We start from the raw sequence: 18,545 nt of genomic DNA, 5'->3' as shown, positions 1-18,545 counted from the left end.
GACTCTTGTGCTGCTGCTTTTCTCTGCTGTTCTTGTTTTTTTGCTGGTTTATTCTCTGTTCGTTCCACTCTTGGTGTCCGCGCAGGTAGTCCTCAACTTAACAACAGTGACCGAAGTTACAACGGCCCTGAAAAAAGTGACACACACAACCTTTAACGTACAACCGTTGTCAACATCCCTGTGGTTGTGTCATCAGAATTCAAATGCTTGGCCACTGCCTCATATTTATGACGGTTGCAGTGCCCGGGTGTGTGTGTGTGTGTGATGGGCCGATTAGAAAAGATGAGAGAATCTGTGGCTCAGGGTTGGATTGTGGGGTGCTTGGTCTTCTCTGAGCTTGGAGGGTTTCTTTGCAGATGCTTCATGACCCAACTAGGTAACATCACCAGTGCTAGAAGGGAGTGGGATTTGTGGGGCGGGCAGGAGGAAGAGAACAACTGTGGGGTCCTTGGTGCTCTCTGAGCTTGATTATTTTCTTGCAGATTTTTCATGACCCAGCTAGGTAATATCATCAGTGCTAGAAGGGAGTGGCATGTGTAGGGAGGAGGAGGAGGATTATGGGATCCTTGGTGCCCTCTGAGCTTTGTTGTTGTTGTTTTGCAAATGTTTCATCACCCAACCAGATAACATCATCCATGCTGGTGTTTGCTCCCTGTTACTCTAAAGTAGCTTGCCCTGCCAGTGTTGGTTGGGGTGTGGTAGACACATAGAGATAAACTACATTTATACACCATTGAAAAGGAACAAACGAACAGAAACATCCTCTCCAGCAACCAACACGCAGATAAGCGGCGATTATCACCAGACAAACAATCAGGTGAAAACAATACTCTAATCCAAGAACTACAAAGGAGAAAAACCACACTCCCATCATCAGCCGGCAGGGAAATCTACTATATATAAACAGGGAGCAAACTCCATACCTCTTCACGTTGGGATTATCCCACTGTTATCTACAGGTAATCCTCAGCTTATGACAGTTCATTTCGTGACCGTGAATGTTACAACGGCCCTGAAAAGGGCAACTTATGACCATTTTCAACACTTACAAACCATTGCAGCATTGGTCATGCGATCAAAATTCAGGCAGAGTCAAACAGAGTCAATGGGGAAGCCAGATTCACTTAACAACCGGGTTATTGACTTAAAGGAACTGCAATGGTTCACTTAACAACCGTGGCGAGAAAAGTCATAAAGTGGGGTAGAATTTACTTAACAAGTGTCTCACATGGGAAGAGAAATTTTGGGCTCAACGGTGGTCGTTAAGTGGAGGAGTCCCTATATTTAGATGCAACCATTAAGCTTTAAAGAAGGGTAAGATTGTCACAAGACGATAACATTCATCGGCTCTCAGAGAAATTTGCTATCCGTTTCCCCGAAAATAAGATCCTGTCTTATATATATATATTTTTCCACCAAAAAAGGCACCAGGTCTTATTTTGGGGGGATGTCATCCACTGACTAACCCAACTTGTGTGCGTCGCCCACGGCCTCCTTTTCGCTGTCAGAGGCCTTCAGGAACTTCTTCTTCTGTGGCCGGCAAGGCTTTCCTGAAGGCCTCTGCAGCCGATAACAGAGCTCAGGATCGATCCAGAGCTTTGTTACTGGCTAGAGGCCTTCAGGAAAGCCTTGTTGGCTGCAGGAGAAATGGGCTGGCAAGGCAGGTGTCAGGGTATGCGAGGCCTGGCTACAACTGTCCAAAGGTAAGTAGTAGGGCAGCTCCACCCTCCTATCCCCACCCTAGCTTAATTTTTACCCGTGCACCATGGAATGGGCAGGATCTTAATTAGGGCTTATTTTGGGGGGATAGGGCTTCTATTGGGCGCACATGTAAAAAATCAAGCTATGACTTCATTTCGGGGTAGGTCGTATTTTTGCGGAAACTGGGTAGAAAGACAAGACAGGCACAAATTTAGTAGTTCCGTTATGAAGAAGAGAAAAAAAAAAGACAAAAAGATCTCCAGTCTAGTTGAGTTTAATTTGGGGGACATTTTGAAAAGTGGTTGTAATTTCCGTTAAAAACGACAAGCGGAGCAACGGTTCCTTTTTAAAACCTTTGGTAAATAGCGGGCATCTTCTTCTTCTTCTTCTTTTTTTTACAAATACATTTATCTATCCGCAGTATCTAAATCCTTGTTCCCAAACCCACAATTTTAATCCCGAAAAGAAAGATAAAATTTGCGTCCGATTAAAAAAAAACAAAAGACAAGGTTTACCAATCGTACGTGAGTTTTGTTTTGGTTTCGTTTCTTCTTCCAGCTATTCAGGATGAGAGGGAGGAGGAAAAAAAAAGTTACACAATGCTCAGCCCCTTTTTCATTTCGTTTACATAAATAAAATTATTATTAATATTTTTTATAAATATCTCTTTATAAACAATATATAAATAGCTTTTACAACTTAAATACATTTAGGCGTGACATGAATGTACAAACAGCAATTTGGATGGCAATACGCAGCTGGTTTTTCCTCAGTCTTCAGAAAACGGTCCTTTGTCGCAGGGAAGAAGTGGTGGTGGGGTGTGGGTTGTGTTTCGGTGTAGGTGGGTGTCTATATATATGGCATCTATGTTAGGTAAGGTAGGAAGATTTGGGGGTGCAAAACTCAATCCAACCCTCCCCAGCCCCCCTCTCAAAATGTTTGGCTCTGGTTCAGGTCCTCGTACCAACAGCTGTCGGTGGCCCTTGGTGACTGCAGGGGATGTCTAGAAATGTCTGCGGATGGGGTGGGGGGTGTCCATTGAAAGACCTGGAAGAAAAGCATCAAAAGAGAGTCATAAGGGGCTTCGGACAAGAGGAGACAAGCAACCTGAAATTCTTAACAGTGAGAAAAATTAACCAGTGGAACAGCTTGCCACTAGAGCTGTGATGGCGAACCTGTGGCACGCAAAGCCATTTGTGCTGGCACGAGAGGTGTAGGCAAACTTGTGTGCACGCCTCACAGCTGATTTTTGGCCGGTTCGAGGCCTTTTTCAGCCTCCCAAAGGCTTGAGGGAGGCTTCTGCAGGCTTCTACAAGCTATGTAGGCCGAAATCTAGCCCTGTTTCATCACTTCCGGTATTTTCAGAAAAAACAGGAAGTGATGAAACGGGGCTAGTTTTCGGCCTGCAAAGCTTGCAGAAGCCTGCAAAAACCTTCTTCAAGCCTCTGGGAGGCCGAAAATCAGCTGTGAGGCGCAGTGCAGGTAACAGGGCAGCAGGTGGGTGATTGTGGGTGCAGCTTCAGGAGGCCAAAAAATAGGCCTTCCAGAAATACCGGAAGTGACTAGACAGCCCCGTTTTCAGCCACCCAAGGCTTCCCTCGAGCCTCCGTGAGGGCAAAAATGGCCTCAAACGGGCCGAAAATCAGCTGGGAGGCACACGCATGTGCAGTGCTGGTAAGGGAGCATGGTGGGGGTGTTGCACGTTGCATGCACAGGGAGGGCGGGACGCATTGCATTGTGGGTGCCAAAAGGTTCGCCATCACTGTTATATAGCATTTGAGTCCTAGCAACTAGGGATAGTCCCCGAGTTACGACCCCAATGGACCCCAAAATTTTAACTCTTGCTAAGCAAAACATCTTGGACGTGAAATCTTGCTCCATTTTACGACTTTTCCTTGCCATGGTTGCTACGTGAATCACTGCAGTCGGTAAGTTAGTAACCCAGTTGTTAAGTGAATCTGGCTTCCCCATTGACTCTGCTTATCAGAAGGTCGCAATCATGTGATCCAGGGACACTGCAACCATCATAAATATGAATCGGTTGCCAAGCGTCCGAATTTTGGTCACAGGACCTGCAATGGCCATAAGATTGAAACATGGGTCACCAGTCACTTTTTCTCAGTGCCATTGTTAAGTTCGAATGGTCACTAAACAAATATGTGCAAGCCGAGGACTATTTGTGAAATGTCCATCTTAATTTAAACCTCGTATTTAGACTTCAGGGGTCAGGACACGCACACCCAAAGAATTGCTTGCATTCTTGCATTCTCTGAGGGAGAGTTTAATCAATCAGAATAGAAGCTGGAAGGGATCTCAGAGGTCTTCTAGCCCAACCCCCTCCATAGCTGAACCTTCTCCATCATGCCTGATTCTCGTTATTTCCTTTATTTTATTACTTTCCTTATTTCTCTTCTTCAACCAATTACACCGATTATCCCAAATTTCATAATACTCTGACTCTTCTTTCTCTTTTAGTTTTAAGGTCCATTTATCCATTGCAGCATAATCTAGAATTTTTCGAATTGTTAAATTCCTCCGAAGGTACATTATTTTGTTTCCAACATTGTGCATATAGTACCGTGTTTCTCATAAAATAAGGCCGGGTCTTATATTTTTTTTGAGCCCCGAAAAAACGGCTAGGCCGTCTTTTCGGGAGTGACTTAATTCCCCCCCTTGCATCCTCATCTAGAGCGCCCGCGCAGCCTCGCCACCAGCCGCACCTAACGGGTGATCATGGCGAAGCGCAGAGAGCTCCCTACTCCCACCAAACACCTTTGCTGCAGACCCAAGACCTTTGGGACCTGCCGCTGTTGCTTTCCTTTCTGCCCATTCCGCTGCCACGTTTGGAGCTGCCGCTTCCGTGTTTGGAGTGCCGCTGCCATTTGGAGTGCCGCCGCCATTTGGAGCACCGCTGCCGTGTTTAGAGTGCCGCTGCCATTTGGAGTGCCACCGCCATTTGGAGCACTGCCGTCATGTTTGGATCTGCCACTTCTGCGTTTGGAGCTGCCGCCGTGTTTGGAGTGGCGGTGGCACTCCAAATGGCGGTGGCGCTCCAAACAGCGGCAGTGCTCCAAACGCGGAAGCGGCAGCTCCAAATGCAGACATGGCAACTCCAAACAGCGGCCGTGCTCCGAACAGCGGTGGGGTTCCAAATGCAGAAGCAGCAGCTCCAAATGGCAGCGGTGCTCCAAACGTGGAAGTGGCAGCTCCAAACGCGGCGGCGGCATGGGCAGAAGGGAAATCAACATCGGCGGGCGCTGAAGGTCTTGGGTCTGCCGCAAAGGTGCTTGGCAGGAGTAGGGAGCTCTCCGTGCTCTGCCGTGATCGCCCATTAGGAGCAGCTGGTGGCGAGGAATTGCTGCCTGCGGGGCACTCCTAACGGCAAGCCCTTCCCCCCATTTTGCATGTTTTAAAATAGGCCTAAATTTGGGGGGAGGGGCTTAATTTCATTTTATGCCTAGAAAACATGCTGGGTCTTCCTATTGGGGGAGGTCGTATTGTTGGAGAAACACGGTACTATCCTTGTTGCTGTCAAAATATGAAGTAGAATATATTTAATCTTCTTCCTATGCTTTCCCTTAATTATTCCCAATAGAAACAACTCTGCTTTAAATTTTATTTGCTCTTCTGCTATTTCTTCAGTCCAACTTCAAATTTTGATCCAGTATTTTTGGGCTTCCGGGCATGGCCACCACATATGGCAGAAGGTACCTTGGATTTCGTTTGCATTTCCAGCATCCACCATGCCTGATTCTCATCAGATTGCAAGTCACCAAAAGCACCTTCAATTGATTTCATCCTCATGCACACAAATCATTAAGAGAATAACAGAGGAATAGAAGAGGAAATTTAACAGAATGACAACAGTTAGAAGGGACCTTGGAGGTCTTCTAGTCCAACCCCCTGTTCAAGTAGGAGACCTTATACCATTCCAGGCAATTGGCTCTCCAATCTCTTCTTAAAAACCTCCAATGATGGAGCCACCTACAACTTCTGGTGGCAAGCAGTTCCACTGGTTGATTGTTCTCAGTCAGGAAATCTCCTTATTTCTAAATGGTTCTCTCCTTGATTCGTTTCCATCCGTTGCTTCTTGTCCTGCTTTCTGGTGCTTTGGAGAACAGGATGACCACCACCGCTCTTCTTTGGGGAAGCCCCTCAGATATTGCAGCCCAGCTATCACATCACCCCTAATATTAAATTACACACCGGAAGGTCAGACAAGGAATAACGGATGGAAACTGAGCAAGGAGAGATTCAATCTGGAAATAAGGAGGAATTTTCTCTGAAAGTGAGAACATTCAACTCATGGAACAGAAGTTGCCTTCGGAAGTTGTGGGAGCTTCATCCCTGGAAGCTTTTCAAGAAGAGGCTGGACTGACATCTGTCAGAAATGGTGTAGGGCAGGGATCTTCAAACTTGACATCTTTAAGACTTGTGGACTTCAAGTCCCAGAATTCCTCCTCCGGTCGTGTTAGCTCAGGTATTCTGGGAAGTTGAAGTCCACTTGCCAAGTTTGAAGACGCTTGGTGTAGGGTCTCCTGCTTGGGATGGGGGGGTTGGACTAGATGACCTACAAGGTCCCTTCCACCTTTGTTAATCTAATCATGGAAGGAGAAGGAGATCTAGCAAAAACCTCCATTGGGTTGAAGCTCCTGCAACTTCTGAAGTTGGGATTAATTCATTTTTCATGGAAAGCAGAGGCCAGCAGGATACAAAAACCTGAATTGCTAATGGGATAACCCTTGAGAAGGCGGATTCCATCCTTCTGAGAATCGCAGGTGGACAATTTCCCCTTGCTTCGCCCAACCACCACTTGCAGCAACGACACACGGCGCATGAGCATGGCTAATATTTCCAAAGATCTTCCTTTTTAAAAAAAAAAAAAAATCCACTTCAGAGAGGAATCACAAACACCATGCTGATTCTTTTACAGAAGTTCCACAGACACACACACACACAGACAGACACCAACAACGTACAATTCACACACACCTTCTGCAGCTTTTTGTGCACAAGCGGATGCTAGGCGAAACAATTCACCCCCTGCATCCGTCTGGTTTGGTGGGAGGCCCTAAATTTAGGATGCTCACAACCCTAAATTTGCTCTCCAAAGTATCTGAATCTTCTCTGCTGCCAACTTGAAAACACACAGTCCTCGACTTACATGTTCATTTGGTGACTGGCTCAAAGTTATGACGGCACCGGGGGGAAAAAAGGGATTTATGACCGGTTTCCCCCCACACACACACACACTTAGGACCTTTGTGACAGGCCCCATGATCCAAGTTCAGCAGCTCGGCAACCGACTCGTACTTACGACTGTTGCAAGTGATCCCCTTTTGCGACCTTCAGACAAGCAAAGTCAATGGAGGAAGCCAGATTCCCTGTTACTAATTTAACAGCCTGCAGTGATTCGCTGAACAACGGTGGCCAGAAAGGTCGTCAAATTTCACTGGAGAAATGACTCGCTTAACAACGGAAATGTCGGCTCAATTATGGTCATAAGACGAGGACTGTCTGTAGGAGGCTAACTCTACGCCAGGACATTTTTCAATCTTGGCAACTTTAAGACTCGTGGACTTCAACTCCCAGAATCCCCCAGCCAGCATAGCTTACTCTCTTGTAATCCCTTCCTCTGCAATCTCTCTCCACTTTAAGGAGGTTAAGAGCAAAAAGAAACAGACACAGCTGGCTGGCTGGGGAATTCTGGGAGCTGAAGTCCACAAGTCTTAAACTTGTCACGGTTGAGAAATATGGATTTATGCCGATTTTTTCCTTCCAGCTGTTCGCTCAATATTCCCGCTCATCCCACCTCCTTTTTAAGCCGCCTGCTTTGTGCCAGGGATTTTCTTTTGTTTCCCCAAACGAGATTGGTGGCTCGGAGAAGGCGGCGAAAGGAAGCCTGCCAACCTAGTATTAATATTCGGCAACCTTTTAATAAAGGCCTTAATTAAGACCTACAAAAGAAAACAAACAGAAGGATCTCAGTGGGGAAGATTAGAGAAGCACCTGTCCAGAAGTTCTGTAGGGCTTTGGCATGGCTCTAAGGAACAGCAAAGAAAGAAAAAGAAAGAAAGAAAGAAAGAAAGAAAGAAAGAAAGAGAGAGAGAGATTGAGAGAGAGAGAGAGAGAGAGAGAAAAGAAAGAAAGAAAGAAAGAAAGAAAGAAAGAAAGAAAGAAAGAAAGAAAGAAAGAAAGAAAGAAAGAAAGAAAGAAAGAAAGAAAGAAAGAAAGAAAGAAAGAAAGAAAGAAAGAAAAAAAAAAAAAACCAGGGCAATTTGGAAGCTTAAAAAAGAAATTAACTTTGTTGTTGAGTCATGGCAAAAAAGATGCTGAGACGATTCCTTAAAGGATGTCTCAGTTCTCAAGTTCATTTAGTGACCAAAGTTATGATACCGCTGAGAAAAAAAGGGACTTTAAGACACTTAAGACCGTAGCAGCATCCTCATGGTCACATGATCAAAATTCAGGCGCTTGGCAACGGACTTGTATTTACGACGGGGGTCACATGATCCCCTTTGCCGACAGACAAGCAAAGCCAATGGGGAAGCCGCATTCACTTAACAACCGTGTCGCTAACTGAACAATGGGCAAGCGATTCCCTTACCAACCGTGGCAGGAAAGGTGATAAATCAGGACAAAACTCACTTAACCAATGTCTGGCTTAGCAACAGGAATTTTGGGCTCAGTCGTGGTCATAAGGCGAGGACTAGCTTCATTCAAAACTCCGCCTAGTGGGAACTTTACTGGAGGTGAACCTACTGCAGGAGCTCCGAATCTGCTTGATATTCTAGATCGGTGGTCGCCAACCAGTGGGCGAGAAACTTCTGGTGGTCCGCAGAGAAATGTCCCCCCGCCAAAGCAATTAATCCAGGCGGGGCGGGAACACAAGGCTGAGCCGCTCACATGGCCCGCAGGAACCCAAGGCTTGTGTTGCTTGCACTGCAAACAACACGAGGTAGGGAGGGGAGAGAGGAAAGGGCGGAGGGGGGGAATTTGCCCCACGCGCCTGGCCTGGCCACCGGGCTGCTTCTTGCCGCTTCTTTCTTCTTCTGCTTTTGGCTGCACGCAAGGAAAGCAGCAAAAGTCTTTCTTTCTCTCCCCCAAACTCCGTCAGAAATGAGTCTTTGGGACCTCCTGTTCCAAGAGGCTGCATCGGCAAAGACTCATTTCTGGCGGAGTTTGGGGGAGAGAAAGAAGACTTCTGCAACTCCTGCTGCTTTCCTTGCATGAAGCCAAAGTCTCTCCCCCGAGAACGGAGCTGGAGACGGTATCCTGCCATCCCAAATAAAGATTGATCGATCGGTAGGAAAACGGGTGGGGAATTTTCCTGCAGACTTTTTTTGGGGGATTTTCCCAGGGTCTCTGGTCCGCGGGATTTAAAATTATGATTTTGGTGGTCCCTGAGATCCAAAAGGTTGGCAGCCCCTGTTCTAGACCCCAATTCCCATCGTGCACAACGGCATGATCTGAGGATGACAGGAGCGCTTAGAGAGGAAGGCTGGCATGCAAATGCTTAAAATGAAACAATTAATAAAATAAATGCAACCAATAAGACATTTTCATGCCGAATATCTGTCCTCTTTGTTTAGTTTTCTCACGCCCAGTTGGGGCTTGGAACCATCTCCGCTATGCGACAGATGTTGCAAGAAGCTCTCGCCAAGCCGCCTGTATATATATTTATACGTATTTTATTTTAAATGGGCAAATAAACTCTTTCCAGCCGGCTGGTTAGAAAGTTAATGAAGCTGGCTATAATTATACCCAGGGCCTCATTTAGCCAGAAACAGGTGGCTGCTAAAACCGAGGGTTGTTTTTAAGGGGTGGGGAAAAAAAATTGCATTATTATCCTTTTGCAGAGTTTGGGAGCTGAGACGCTGCCCAGAAAGCGTCTGGGACCCCTAAATTCTGCCCCTTCCTTAGGGCGGGAAGCCCTTCTAACCGAGTCTTCCAGCCCTAGAGAAATTGTATCAGCCCCACTCCTGCCCCTTTTAAGAAGGATCTTTGGGGAAATCAAAATTTTGGTGCAAAACTGACTGCGGTGTTGCCTGCCAAATTTGAACGGGCTTGCAAGATAACTTCCATACTATCTGCGCCAGCTGCAGGATTCCCGGCAATGAATAAATAATAATTAAATAAGGTTTTTTTTAAAAAATCCCAATTTTAAGATATTTGAACACCTTTTAAGAGAAATCTGTGTTCTATCTTAAAATTGGTTTTTTTAAAAATAAAACATTTAATAATCTCTATTCATTTTAATATTTGTTCGTATGGGGTTTGCAAGCAGATAGCGACAGGCAGTACATAAATTTAATAAATTCATAAAAATTGGTAGGAAGATACTAGCGGATTCAGCATCTGAAGAATTGGAAGGTAAACAAGCACACATTTGCTCACAATTCTGACACACAACCAAGAGACAAGAAATCAGTTGTCAGTCAGCCAACTGCAGAAATGCAGGAAACAGGACCAGTCTCTTTTTAATAGAAGTAGTCCTCAACTTACAGCCACGAGACCAACATGCCTGTTGCTAAATGAGACGTGCATTAAGAGAAAATTTCCCCGTTTTATGACTGTTCTTGCTGCATTTGTTAGGGAATCACTGCCGTTGTTCACTTAGTGACACCGTTGTTAAGTGAATCTGACTTTCTGCATTGACTTCGATTGTCAGGTCTCAAAAGGGGATCACACAACCTCCCCCCCTCCGGCGACACGGCAACCGTCATAAATACAAGTCAGCTGCCAAGCCACTGAATTTTGATCACGTCGTCATGGGAATGCTGTTAACGGTAATTAACAACTGGTCCTAAATGGCTTTTTCAAGGGACGTATCTTTGAACGGTCACTAAACAAACTGTTGTAAGTCGAGGACTATGGTCTGAACCGAAGAAGAATCGGTTGTGAGTCTCTGAAGCTGCCATTCAGACAACCGGAGAAATGCCGGCAACATGGCTAGTCCTGTTTTCAATATAACCCAGGTCGTTGTTATCATGTGAACACATCCACCCCGTCTCCTGCTTGGGCAGGGGTGGGGGGTTGGACTAGATGCCCTACAAGGTCCCTTCCAGCTCTGATTATCTGTTATCCAGCTAATTCTAGGCAGAGTTTTTGCACCATCAGGATCGGCAGTTGTGCAAACACCTTCTCACAACCTATTTGGCTCTGCCAGCAGGGCTTCCTTCTCCTCTTCCTTCTAATTGTTCTTTTCTTTATGTTGAGCCAATTTTTTTTTTATTGTTGTTGCTTTCGTATTTTTTTATACTGTAAGTCACCCAGGGGCTTTGGATACCAGATGGGCAGAAAGTAATTTTTTATGAATAAACGAAATAAATCAGGAAGAATAAGGGAAACGTTAAAAGATGCACATCTGGCTCCTCGGGATCTTAGATCCGAGGTGTGTCTCCAATCAGGAATTAATGCTGTGGGCTCTGCAGAGTCATATAGAGGCATGTTTCTCTACCTTGGCTATTCTAAGATGGGTGGACTTCAACTCCCAGAATCCCCCCAGCCAGCAGAGCGATCCCTTCCTCTACAATCTCTCCATTTTAGAGGGTAAGAGAAAAAAGAAACAGACACGGCTGGCTGGGGGATTCTGGGAGTTGAAGTCCACCCATCTTAAAATGGCCAAGGTAGAAAAATACATCCTTCCACGACTTGAACCCGTCCCGTCGTTCAAGACTTCAACTCCCAGCATTCCCAGCGGGTTTTTTAACAATTTTCAACTCTCATTTACGGGGGGTGGGGGTGGGGAGTGGATGCTTGGCAAATGACTTGTATTTACGACGGTCGTGGCATCCCTGCTTTTGCAACCTTCTGACTTACGACAGGGGGAGCCCGATTCACCAAAGTACCGCGTTACTAGTTCCACAAGTGGGGCGATTCACTTAACGGCAGCAAGAAAGGCCGTACAACAGGGCAAGACTCACTTAGCAACTGTCTCGCTTAGCCCCGGAGATTTTGGGCTCCACCGTGGTCGTTGAGGACGACCCGTAAATAGCGTGCGAACCCCAGAAAAAGAACAGCGCCCCCTCCCCCCCCAAAAAACCCCAACCTCCCTAAATGTCTCTATCCGGATGACAAATGGACTGGAACGGGGGTTGGACTAGATGACCTACAAGGTCCCTTTCGTTAATTGCTATCTGCAACTGAACAGCCCTAATGTTGAAGTATTGATTTCGGGTGGTCTGTTTCTCCCCCCGCCCCACTCCAACTAAACCGATGGATCGACCCATTGCACCGCCGGAGCCACTGAGGCCAGGCGCGCTGCCACTCACCGCCGCCAGGTGTCGCCTTCGGGCCGGCTTCGACGGCGGCTCAGCAGCCCAGGCCGCTCTTGGTGCCGATGCGGTCGAGCGGGAGGCCGAAGCAGCTCTTGAAGGTCCGCCCTTTCTTCGGCGGCCTCTTCACACGACGCCAGGCGCCGCCGCCGCCGCCGCCGCCTCCTCCACCGCCGCCTCCTGCGGGGTACTCGGGGTACGCCAACCGGCCCCAGGTGTCCCGCGACTGTCCACCGCCTCCTCCTCCTCCTCCTCCTCCTGCGGGGTATTCGGGATACGCCGACCGGCCCGAGGTGGGGCGCGACTCCTTGATGTCGCGGCGCAAATCTCGCATGAGCCGCGAGGCAGCCGCCGACACCGCCGCCCCTTTGCCTTTCGGCGGCGTCGGGGCTGCATTGCCCGCCTTGGAGCCGCTGCGCCCAGCCGCGGGACCCGAGGACTCCTCCGCCGGCGGCTCCGGCGGCTGCTGCTCGGTCAGGTCCCGCCGCGACGCCGTCGTGCCGCCCGCCGGAGCCTGCAAACCCAAAAAAAAGGCAACGGGGCCGTTCATGCAGGAAGAGCCGCCCGGACGGGGCGCCCCTTCCTCCTCCTCCCCCCCAAAGAAAGACGGGATGGCGAGTCTCGGGGGGGTGGAGAGAAGCCATCGCGGGCGGGAGTTGGCAGGAAAGCGGCTTCGACGGGGCGGGTGGGAAGAGGGAACGTCCCCGCCGTCTGTTTCCCCACACCCCGTGGAGCGCTTCCCCGGCCAGGCCAGCCCTGCAACGCGTGGACGATGGGAGCCGTAGTCCCTTCTCGCGCCCGGGATTTCCTGGCTGCCCAATCAGCTTTCAACGTCCGTCTTAAGGCGGGGACGATGGGAGCCGTAGTCCCCCGCTTCTCCGCTCGGGATTCCCCCGCCCGGGCCAGCCCTGCAAGGTCCGTATTGGGGGGGGGGAACGATGGGAGCTGTAGTCGCCTTTCCCGCCCGGGATTTCAACCCCAACCCGGCGCCGCGATCTGACAGCCCGGTTGCTGCAGCCAGAGACGGAGCCAAAGCAGCCCCGTCGAGGAAAAGCCCCTGAAACCCACTCCGGGCCCCAAGAGTCCGCCCTCCTCCTCCTCACCTTGGGCAGCGCCTGAGGCAGCGGCGCCGGTTTCCCGTCGAGGGCGAGAGGCAGCAGGGCCACCACCACCAGCAGCCCGCCGCCCGCCAGACGTGAGAGGCCGAGCATTTTCCCCGGCTGCGCAAGCGCAGGTGGATGGGAGAGACAGAGAGAGAGAGAGAGAGAGAGAGCAGGAATCCTCGAGGGCGCGGACCGCTGAGCCGAAGAGAGCCGAGCTGGGCGCTGTGGTTGCAGGAGCGTCTCTCGTCGAGCCGCGCTCGCTTCTCTGGCCGGATCCGCTCGCAGGGCCTTATATAAGCAACCTGCAGGTGACGCACCGACGGCATCCCCCGCCCCGGCCGGCGGGGGGAGGGAGGAGGAGGAAGAGGGTTGTGAGTGTGTGTGTGTGTGTGTGTGAGAGAGAGGGGGGGAGAGAGCTGTCGCGATCGATCCTCCGCCCTCCCTCCCTCCTTCCCGCCTGGAGGTGGGGGCGCGGGATGGGCCTCGAGGGGCGCTCGGGGGCAGAAGCTCTTCCTCCAACCTGGCGCTCGCAGGTCCTCGGGCGCGGCCGGGAACCATGGGCTTGGGAGTCCGTCGGACTTCCAAATGCCTGGAGTTGAGGGAGGCTCGGGAAAAGTTGGGGTTAAGAACACCCCCCGTGGGTATAGTGGAGAGAAAGCCGCTCTGCTGCAGTCCTCTTCCTTCCTTCCTTCCTTCCTCCTTCCACCCTTCCTTCTTTCCCTCCCTCCTTCCTTCCCTCCCTCCCTCCCTCTTTCCTTCCTTCCCTCCCTCCCTCTTTCCTTCCCTCCTTCCACCCTTCCTTCTTTCCCTCCCTCCCTCCTTCCTTCCACCCCTCCCTCCCTCCCTCCTTCCTTCCTTCCTTCCCTCTCCCTTTCCTTCCCTCCTTCCACCCTTCCTTCTTTCCCTCCCTCCTTCCTTCCTTCCCTCCCTCTTCCTTCCTTTTCCTTCCCTCCCTCCCTCTTTCCTTCCCTCCTTCCACCCTTCCTTCTTTCCCTCCCTCCTTCCTTCCCTCCCTCCCTCTTCCCTTCCTTCCCTCCCTCCCTCTTTCCTTCCCTCCTTCCACCCTTCCTTCTTTCCCTCCCTCCTCCTTCCTTCCACCCTCCCTCCCTCCTTCCTTCCTTCCTTCCTCTCTCTTTCCTTCCCTCCTTCCACCCTTCCTTCTTCTCCCTCCTTCCTTCCCTCCCTCCCTCTTTCCTTCCTTTTCCTTCCCTCCCTCCCTCTTTCCTTCCTCCTTCCACCCTTCCTTCTTTCCCTCCCTCCTTCCTTCCCTCCCTCTTTCCTTCCTTCCCTCCTTCCTTCTTCTCTTCTTCCTTCCCTCCTTCCTTCCTCTCTCTCTCTGTCTTTCTTTTTCTTTTCTCTCTCTCTCTTTTTCTTTTTCTTTCTCTCTCCTCTCTCTCTCCCTCCCTCTCTCTCTCTCTCTCTGTCCCTCCTTTCTTTTTATTCTAATGTCTCAAATTCTAAGTGATTGCAGCAGCGAAGGGGGGGGGGATATTTAAAAATCCGATTAAATTCCCATTGGAGCCTAGGGAGGTTCTTCGCTCCCCAAAGGCTGGTGGGGAATTCCCCAGCCCCCAGCCCCCTCCTCCAACTCCAGGGATGGGAAAGGAAGGGGGTGGGGGGAGGAACATCTTAATCGGAGAATCACAGGATTGCTCATTCCTGCCCCCCCAACCATTTTTGTCTCCAGCAGCCAGATGGGGAGAAGACCTGAAGTTGTTTCCAGCGGTTTTGTGTATGAACACGCGCATGCACGCACACATGCAAATACACACATTTGCACAAACATTGCAGACCCCACACTGCAAAACCCCCAGACCCAGAGAGTCCTGACTGCCATGGAAATTGGGAGGGGGAAGCAGTTGCAGAACACACACACACACACACACACACACACACACACACACACACACACACGCAATGGCAGAACACACACACACACATGTTTGCACAAACACTGCATGTTAGGAATATAAGTCACCTAACAGGTGTTTGGGTTAGAAATATATAAACCAGGATAAACATTTTAGTACTATGTCTTTAAGAGATTGCAAAAACTGCAATTGGGTATGGTTACTCAAAGGCCATAAGATGGAGCCAGAAACCTGGGTTGTTTCAGTCTTAGTCTCAGAAGAGAGTGTGTCTGAGTGAGTATCTCTGTTTCCTTCTGTTGGAAAGTATTGCCGTTCTTCCATTTCTTCTAATTGACTGATATTACTGGATTTAATGTAAATCTGATACTGAACTGTTTTTGACAGTTATTATTCAATTTATTATCTCATTTCCAAACGACACTGGATGGTTCCCAACATAGGAATGTATGGTCTGTCTCTGAATGCAGCTGTGGATTTGCTACACCAGGGAGTAGGGGGTTAGAGGGGGCCTTGCGCTATCCTGGTTAGTGAGCACATGGGTGTCTACATGCTGTCATTAAGCAGACTTTTTTCCCCATAGCTTTTAGCTCGTCCCAATCTGTTGCTCTCCCTGTATAATTTGAGCCACTTGGATCTAGTGGTGAAGGCATAACGCTAGAAACTAGGAGACGGTGAGTTCTAGTTCTGCCTTAGGCATGAAAGCCGACCGGGTGACTTTGAGCCAATCACCAGGTGGCGGTGAATTCTAGTCCCACCTTAGGCATGAAAACTGACAGGTGACTTGCCAATCACTAGGAGATGGTGAGTTCTAGTCCCACCTTAGGCATGAAAACCGACCGGGTGATTTTGAGCCAATCACCAGGTGGCGGTGAATTCTAGTCCCACCTTAGGCATGAAAACTGACAGGTGACTTGCCAATCACTAGGAGATGGTGAGTTCTAGTCCCACCTTAGGCATGAAAACCGACCGGGTGATTTTGAGCCAATCACCAGGTGGCGGTGAATTCTAGTCCCACCTTAGGCATGAAAACTGACAGGTGACTTGCCAATCACTAGGAGATGGTGAGTTCTAGTCCCACTTTAGGCACGAAAGCCGACCGGGTGACTTTGAGCCAATCACCAGGTGGCGGTGAATTCTAGTCCCACGTTAGGCACGAAAACTGACAGTTGACTTGCCAATCACTAGGAGATGGTGAGTTCTAGTCCCACCTTAGGCATGAAAACTGACAGTTGACTTGCCAATCACTAGGAGATGGTGAGTTCTAGTCCCACCTTAGGCATGAAAACCGACCGGGTGATTTTGAGCCAATCACCAGGTGGCGGTGAATTCTAGTCCCACCTTAGGCATCCAAACTGACAGGTGACTTGCCAATCACTAGGAGATGGTGAGTTCTAGTCCCGCCTTAGGCATGAAAGCCAATCACTAGGAGATGGTGAGTTCTAGTCCTGCCTTAGGCATGAGAGCCAGCTGGGTGACTTTAAGCCAATCACCGGGAGATGGTGGGTTCTAGTCCTGCCTTAGCCACGAAAACCAACTGAGTGACCTTGGGCCAGTCCCTCACTCTCAACTCACCCCAGCATACCTCAAAGGCTTGTTGTGGCAAAAATATGAGCAGGACAGTATGTCGGACCTGTTCGCTGCCTTGAGTTATTTGTAAAACTAATAAAGGCAGGACACAAGTAAATAAATAAAAATAATTCCCTTTGCAAAGCAGCGGCGGGCTCGGAGAGGTGGCCGTAGCAAAGCAAAACCCGACTGGACGGTGGGAGTCCTTGGTTGGGAGACCACCAGGAGATCCCAGGTGGTAAAAGGCCACCGCAGCCATATCCACCAATGCTGCTGAGCTGTATTGGATCTGTCATGAAATCACAAGGCTGGAAGCTCTACTCAAGAGGAAATTTACCATCTCTTGTTCTGATCCCAATTATCTCTCCCATCAATGGGAAAACAGGCTCCAAAGTTATGAAACTCCCGCTCTCGATTGCTACCAACCTGCCTTCCATGGAGGACCTGTATCCTGCACGAGTCAAAAAGAGGGCTGGGAAAATATCTACGGACCCCTCACATCCTGGACATAAACTGTTTCAACTCCTCCCCTCAGAACGACTCTATAGAGCCCTGCATACCAGAACAACTAGACACAAGGGGAGTTTTTCTCCTGAACGCCATCACTCTGCTAAACAATTCCCATAACACTGTCAAACTACTTAGTAAGACTGTATTACTATGATTCTTCTCATCCTTCCAAATACCTATCTCTTCCCACTTAAAACTATAACCGTGTTGCTTGTAACGTTACAATTTATCTTGTTATATTTGTTCCCTAGTATGATTTGATTGCTTATTAGTAACCTATGACTATCACTAAGTGTTGTATCTTATGATTCTTGATGAATGCATTTTTATTTTATTTTTCTTATGTACACTGAGAGCTTATGCACCAAAGACAAATTCCTTGTGTGTCCAATCACACTTGGCCAATAAAAGGATTCTATTTCTATTCTATTCTATTCTATTCTATTCTATTCTATTCTATTCTATTCTATTCTATTCTATTCTATTCTATTCTATTCTATTCTATTCTATTCTATTCTATTCTTCATTCCAATATTCTATTCTATTCTGTTCTGTTCTATTCTATTCTATTTTCTAGTCTGCATTCTATTCTGCTCTGCTCTGCTCTGTTCTATTCTATTCTATTCTATTCTATTCTATTCTATTCTATTCTATTCTTCATTCCAATATTCTATTCTATTCTGTTCTGTTCTATTTATTTTCTAAGCATTTATTCTGTTGCCTGCTCTGCTTTCAATTCTATTCTATTCCTAGAATCCCAACCTGCAGCCAGCATAGCTTACTCTCTTCTGATCCCTTCCTCTGCAATCTCTCCACTTTAGGAGATTAAGAGAAAAAACGGAACAGACACGGCTGGCTGGCTGGAGAGAATTCTGGGAGTCGAAGTCCACAAGTCTTGAAATGGCCACGTTTCGAGACCCCCGTCTTAGAAAAACCTCCATTTTTCACCTTTCCTATCCCCAGTAGTAAAGTTTGCAACCAGTAGTGGGGGCAGTTGGCTTGGCCTTTTTTGGTTCTTCCTGCCCGCCCCGACTTGCCTTTTTGCAGAGGCTGGGTGTCACTTCCAGAGTGCCTGATGTTGTCACCGGTGCCCCTTATCTAGAATTACCCACATATGGGTGGGGGGGCAGTTACCGAAAAACCAGTTGCGGTCAGAGGTATTTACAGAGCAACTGCCCCAAGGCCGTTAACACCATTCCTTTAAACTGAGCAGGGTTGCAAAGGTAAAAGGAGGAAACGAGGTGTCTTTGTGTGGCACTGTGTGCATAACTGTGCAATTAATGTCCAACCTATGCGGGGGCATTAGGAAGGGACAAAAAAAACAAACAGCCTGGTGCTATCAGCCTATCAGAAAAATAAAGAACGTTCTTGACGTACATTTTAAAAGTATTTCTATTTTTACACTATTTTACTTGCATTGCTTACAGGTGGTGTGTGTGTATGTGTGTGTGTGTGTGTGTGTGTGTGTGTGTATGTGTATATATATATGTGTGTGTATATATATATATATATAGTTT

The 18,545-nt window shown here is 48.4% G+C and overlaps 1 protein-coding gene across 1 annotated transcript; it reads right to left on the bottom strand.

Annotated features, from left to right (window-relative positions):
- Positions 1-1,959: 1,959 nt before the first annotated feature.
- Positions 1,960-13,347, bottom strand: NPPC (natriuretic peptide C). Its single transcript, XM_087965563.1, has 4 exons — positions 13,244-13,347; positions 13,082-13,212; positions 11,976-12,492; positions 1,960-2,748 (listed from the first exon to the last, which is right to left on the bottom strand). The coding sequence occupies exons 2-3, from the start codon at positions 13,187-13,189 to the stop codon at positions 12,016-12,018; spliced, it is 585 nt and encodes a 194-aa protein (XP_087821689.1). The 5' UTR covers positions 13,190-13,212; positions 13,244-13,347; the 3' UTR covers positions 1,960-2,748; positions 11,976-12,015.
- Positions 13,348-18,545: the final 5,198 nt, after the last annotated feature.

This window comes from Notechis scutatus, chromosome 4, assembly GCF_049901735.1.
Source record: "Notechis scutatus isolate UNSWTSFEM ecotype Mainland chromosome 4, rNotScu1.2, whole genome shotgun sequence".
Lineage (NCBI taxonomy): Eukaryota > Metazoa > Chordata > Lepidosauria > Squamata > Elapidae > Notechis > Notechis scutatus.
The sequence above is the reverse complement of the archived record's forward strand: the minus strand, read 5'-3'. Positions and strand labels throughout refer to the sequence as shown.

Bases quoted from the DNA above. Each gene is read 5' to 3' on its own strand.
- NPPC (XM_087965563.1), bottom strand. From the start codon at position 13,189: ATGCTCGGCCTCTCACGTCTGGCGGGCGGCGGGCTGCTGGTGGTGGTG. The intron at 12,493-13,081 runs GTGAGGAGGAGG...TTGGGTTTGCAG, and splicing joins TGCCTCAGGCGCTGCCCAAG to GCTCCGGCGGGCGGCACGAC.